General features: G+C 47.9%; 1 protein-coding gene across 2 annotated transcripts; it reads left to right on the top strand.

The window, feature by feature from the left end:
• Positions 1–922: 922 nt before the first annotated feature.
• On the top strand, positions 923–3788 carry CCN1 (cellular communication network factor 1). 2 transcript variants are annotated; one of them, XM_080915595.1, is made up of 5 exons: positions 923–1151; positions 1482–1695; positions 2037–2381; positions 2501–2719; positions 2875–3788. In XM_080915595.1, the coding sequence occupies exons 1-5, from the start codon at positions 1089–1091 to the stop codon at positions 3093–3095; spliced, it is 1062 nt and encodes a 353-aa protein (XP_080771721.1). In that variant the 5' UTR covers positions 923–1088; the 3' UTR covers positions 3096–3788. The 2 variants fall into 2 exon arrangements, with proteins under 2 accessions (XP_080771721.1, XP_080771720.1); XM_080915594.1 differs by having other exon boundaries at positions 2501–2715; positions 2872–3783.
• Positions 3789–6026: the final 2238 nt, after the last annotated feature.

Raw genomic sequence — 6026 nt, 5'->3', positions numbered from 1 at the left:
GTTTAGTTTCCACTGCCGCCAGTCGGGGGAGAGAGGCCAGGAGGTTTGCCCAGGCCTCCTGCATCCGTGAGGAAGTGGACGTCAGGCTCCGGGAGAACTCTACACTCGTTTCCTCTTGGATTTCCAATGCAGGCAGTGGGCTGGAACTAAAAATGGGAACCTCCAAAAACAAACAAGTACAGCATACCAAAAAAAAAAAAAAAAAAGAGGGGGAGGGATGAGGGAAGACCTCTGGCTGGAAATTTGCCAGCAAAGAGAGAAGCTCCCCCCATTCATAAATACCATTCCGAGTATTAATTTGCAATACACTTTTCTTGGCTAATAAACATCATGCCAAAGCTTTGGGACTTGATCCGAGCATGCCTCTTTGAAGTCCACAAATAGATCCCTGGCTTAGAAATCAACTCCCCCTCCCCTTTGGCCTCTCAGTAGATAACTTTACTCTCACCTTGGTTGTAAACAAGCAAGCAGCTCGCTGCTTTCTCGGTTTCATCAAACAAAACCACTTTTGTTCCTCCATCTCAGGTCCTCCCGCCCACCCAAGTCTAGGCACAGATCTGAAGTGCTCCCACCAAATACATACACCACGCCCCCCCCTCCCCGCAACACACTCACGATATACCCTCTTCAATCAAAATCATCACCCTCGCGCCCTAAGCATCCCGCCCTCCCCAAAGGAAGTTGTTATTTAAAGTGGAAAAAAACGAACTCCCCCCCCTCTGATGGATCTGAGAAGGGGGGGTGGTGGAAGGTGCAACGGAGCCAGGGGAGGTGCTTGGCAGCAGCCCGCGCCAACCAACATTCCTGAGATGTTTGAGAATTCTGGAACGCGCAGACAGAGCATACGTCACTGCAACACGCGGCGCCTAGGCAGGCATTATAAAGGGCGGGCTCCCGGCGCCGGGGCAGACCGTGAGCGAGAGCGCCACAGAGAAGCTGCTGCTACTTCTGCGCCTCCTCCGCCAGCACCTCGAGAGGACACCCGCCACCTCGGCCTCACCGCACTCCGGGCGCAGTCGATCCCGCTGCTCGCCCGCTCGTTGCCTTCCGTGTCGCCGCGCTCGCCCCGGCTCCTCCTGCGCGCCACAATGAACTCCAGCACCGCCAAGGCGCTCGCTGTCGCCGTCACCCTTCTCCACTTGACCAGGCTGGTGAGTTGGACATTTTTTTTTTTTTTCCTTCTTCTTCTTTAAAACCACGGCTTCCCCGTCCGTCCTCTCCGATCCCTTTCCCCGGGCCCCGATCTCTCACTGCCGGGAAAGTTAGACTGAAAAGTTCCGGGGGAGCTGTTGCTTTACGCTCGGACGACGCGTCCAGGGGGCCTCTTCCTGGGGCTCAGCCGCCGGGGTGGGCGGGCTGGCGGGACGCGATAGAGACACTCTTGGTGGACGGAGCCCCACGGCCAGACCTCCACTCAGGGTAGCTTAGGTGCCTCCCCGGAGCAATGCAACAGTCTCACGCGCTTCTTCTCCCTCTTGCAGGCACTCTCCACCTGCCCTGCCGCCTGCCACTGCCCTCTGGAGGCGCCCAAGTGCGCCCCGGGAGTCGGGTTAGTCCGGGACGGCTGTGGCTGCTGTAAAGTCTGCGCTAAGCAACTCAACGAGGACTGCAGCAAATCGCAGCCCTGCGACCACACCAAGGGGCTGGAATGCAATTTTGGCGCCAGCTCCACCGCTCTGAAAGGGATCTGCAGAGGTAAGAGGCTTGTGGTTTGGCCCCTTTAAAAAAAATAATAGTCCCCATAGTCCAGAAGTTTGGTAATTTTGAGACCATGTATGGTGACGCTTTGTTGATGGTGGCTTGGCAGAGAGACACATGATTTCAGCAGTCTGGAATGCAATTCAGAGCGTCTGGGCCCAGCGAAAAGCGCATACGGAAAAGTGATTCCTGACTAACTTATTGTTCAGCTCTGGAGTCTCGGGGGAACTGTAGGGAACTTTACCATACATTGAATTGAACGGCGGAAAATATGTATGAGTTTCAGCCTGTGGCGGCGAATCTTAACCTTCTCCTCTCTCTTTCGGTCGTCCTTACAGCTCAGTCAGAAGGCAGACCCTGTGAATATAACTCCAGAATCTACCAGAACGGGGAAAGCTTTCAGCCCAACTGTAAACATCAGTGCACATGTATTGATGGCGCCGTGGGCTGCATTCCTCTGTGTCCCCAAGAACTGTCCCTCCCCAATCTGGGCTGTCCCAACCCCCGGCTGGTGAAAGTCAGCGGGCAGTGCTGTGAGGAATGGGTCTGTGATGAAGAAAGTATTAAGGACTCCCTGGACGACCAGGACGACCTCCTTGGATTCGATGCCTCAGAGGTGGAGTTAACAAGAAACAACGAGTTAATCGCAGTTGGAAAAGGCGGCTCACTAAAGAGGCTTCCTGGTAAGTGGATCGCAGTCTTTACGACACTGCAGACATTGCTTTCTTGGTCTGCAACTTTGTAGGAACCAGTGTGTGTCCACACGGGTCTAAGAGGTCTTCTATTTCCTTTATCTTTCCAGTCTTTGGCACGGAACCGCGAGTCCTTTACAACCCCCTGCATGCCCACGGGCAGAAATGCATCGTTCAGACCACGTCCTGGTCCCAGTGCTCGAAGAGTTGCGGAACAGGCATATCCACACGAGTTACCAATGACAACCCAGAGTGCCGCTTGGTGAAAGAGACCCGGATCTGTGAAGTGCGTCCTTGTGGACAACCCGTGTACAGCAGCCTAAAAGTAAGTTTCAGGGCTTGACCCGGACCCCACAGGTGGGTGGGATATGAGCCTCTGTTCAGGAAAGAGAGAAGTCCCAAGACTATTTGCAGTGGTTAAATGTACACCTTCAGCAAAACCCCAACCAATCTCATTCTTGACTTCCTTTTGTTCTTCCAGAAGGGCAAAAAATGCAGCAAGACCAAGAAATCCCCGGAACCAGTCAGATTTACTTATGCAGGATGCGCCAGTGTGAAGAAATACCGGCCCAAATACTGCGGCTCCTGCGTAGACGGCCGGTGCTGCACACCTCTGCAGACCAGAACTGTGAAGATGCGGTTCCGCTGCGAAGATGGAGAGATGTTTTCCAAGAACGTCATGATGATTCAGTCCTGCAAATGTAACTACAACTGCCCGCATCCCAACGAGGCATCGTTTCGCCTCTACAGTCTATTCAATGACATCCACAAGTTCAGGGACTAAATGTCTCCTGGGTTCCTAATGTGGGTTGGACAGAGAAGTGGAAACATCCTGGAGACGCGGTGGACGGTGGGTGAATGGTGCCTTGCTCATTATTGAGTAGCATTAAGGTATTTCAAAACTGCCTCGGGGCTGATGTGGACGGACAGCAAAGCAGCCGCAGTTGGAGAATACTTCGCTTCATAGTACTGGAGTCCCGGTCATTGCTCCATATTGGAGCGTGTTTTCGGATGACGTTCTGTTTTCTGTTTGTAAATTGTTTGCTAAGTGTTTTTTATTTTCTTTTGCTCCAAGTCTTTTTTATTTTCCTTCTTGGTTCCACAATTGTAATAGAGATAAAGTAAGATTAGTTGGGCCAAGTGAAAACCCTGCTTGTCCTTTGACAGAAGAGCTGAAAGGCCTTCCCGATGGAGGGAGGGACACTCCGTGAGTGTTCTCAAGGCAGCTACCTGCACTCCAAACTGCAAACAGAAACCAGGTGTTTTAAGATTGAATGTTTTTATTTATCAAAGTGTAGCTTTTGGGGAGGGAGGGGAAAATGTAATACTGGAATAATTTGTAAATGATTTTAATTTTATATCAATGAAGAGAATTTATTTATAAAATTAATCATTTAATAAAGAAATATTTACCTAATACCTGAGTGTATGTTGTTCAGTATGTTTAGAATCCATCCAAGTTATCAGAAACAATTGTTCTGGTCAATCATTCCAATAGGATTTTTTTTTTCCTGAGGGCCTACTATGTGTCAAGAACTACTCTAGGGATCCTACTTGGGTAACTGTGAACTGTCAGGACAGTGGCTGCTGTTGCAAACCTTTAAGGAACAATGGTGGCATATAAGCCATCAGTTTGGAGAGTAGAGTACTGAACAGGGGCATTTATGAAGCATAAAAAGGAAGCTGAAATTTAGTTTGTTAACTTAAAACATTGACTTATTTTTACAAGAACTGAAATGAAAGCCTAAGTGTGTGAACAAATGTGGCGGTTGTTTCTTATGTTAGTTCAGGGTGACTCTGTATGTCAATCAGAGGTTGGGGAGCCTTTTAATAACTTTTGATCATAGCTGCATGGTTGAAGCCTATCTAAAAATTAGGGAAGCTGCTTTAGTATCTCACCATTGGCTAGTATCAGAAGAGGGGGGAAATTCTTGGGACCTATTGGGTTGCTGGTTTGTTAATAGGTGAGCTGAGGCGGACTTGTGTTAATCCTAATAAGCCAGTGATTAGGTAAACACTGGTGACAAATGCTAAAGAATGTGAGGAATTTCAAGTGCTTTCCAGTTGCTGAAAGGCCAGGGCGGCCCGTCCCCTTCCTTTTAATAGTATGCATCATATTGATGGCCGAGGGAACATTTAGATAGAGTGGGCTATCCAGAGGTCAAAGCCTAGACACGGAGCATTCCTGAAAGAAAGGGGCTGACTGTGGGTCTAGGAGAGGTAGAGACAGCTGCATTAATGTGTGTGGAAAAAAAAAGCCAGTAGCCTGTGTTAGAAAAATCTACATCTTTTGAACGCGCTGACAATAAACCTTTTATAGGAGAAATTGTCCTTTCACTAGCAGTCCTGGCTCCCATTCAAACCCACAGTGAGATATTGCAGTCTGCACTTGGATCTTAACACATAAGAGAAAGTGCTTTAAGGAGGGGGGAAGGGAGAAAGCTCTTGGGATTGTATAAGGGAGTTTTCTAGAAAGATGGATTAATACTGATGATTTAATAAAGACAACAAAACAAAACAAAACAACTTTCTCAGCATCTGTCTTAGACCTTGCCAGATGAATGGCCAGGATAATCTCTAATCACAAGTCTTGTCTAATCTTGACAGTAATACTGCAAATCGTAGCTTCAGAACGGTCAGTTTTTCTCACCCAAGGCACCGGAGGTTTAAGGTATTTGGGATTTGCACACCACTTGGCCTGGTGGATGCAGTTAGGCTTGTCAGTGTGTGATATTAACCTGTGAAAGATGATGAAGGCCCGAGGATTTTGTGGGGGCAGTTCTGGTGGAAAGATGTCGGAACCCATAAGCAATATCCCCAGCATGAATCCTGAGAGGCTGCCTTGCATCCAGGGAGCCCACAAACTCCTCCTATCTACGCAGAGAGCATAGAATAATGCTATGTGGATCTGTGTCGATCCACTGCATGTGTAAAAAGACAGTGTTTGTGCAAAGTGTCCTGAATGAGGGACAATGTAGCTGAGAAAAACAGTGGCTCTTTGAAAGGTCATTGATCTCCAAGAACTTACAGCGACAGTGACAAGAACGCTCAGTTCCACAGTGATAAGTAAACACAATTTATACCCATTTATTTGGACAGAAACTTATCACAGAAGTATAGATTAAATACAGAAAGCATTGAAGAACTTAAAAGTAGCCAAGAATGAAATTACAGTATTCAGACTGTACAAGATCAACTACACCTGGAGTGCATCTTGTTTAGTTCCATTATTGTGAAAACAAAAGCCACCATCTTTACATAAGTGGCGTGGAAGTCGACTGTGTCAACATTCATCGTCATGTATGGAGTAGCAACTGTATACCAGCAACCACAATAACAACCCCTCATGGCTCTCTATCCCAGCTTAGCGAGTCTGGGATGGGTTTTGGTACACTGAAGACCAGCGTGCTATAGAATGACCTTAGAGTCTTAGGCATTCTGTGAATTTTAAGGAATATTCTGTGAGACACTCAGCAGCCTACTCCGTGGTCTTGCTGGGGTGCTGCCTCATGTGAATGCTATGCACTAGCCATTTCCCAAAGAGACACAACTAAGTCAAAATTAGAAAAATGTGTTTTGGGCTTATTTTTTCCAGTAGTGAGGACATATCTGATCTGTTCACAATGTCTTCTAGGT

This window comes from Micromys minutus (assembly GCF_963924665.1).
Source record: "Micromys minutus genome assembly, chromosome: 4".
NCBI lineage: Eukaryota > Metazoa > Chordata > Mammalia > Rodentia > Muridae > Micromys > Micromys minutus.
This window is presented reverse-complemented; position numbering and strand designations above follow the sequence as displayed.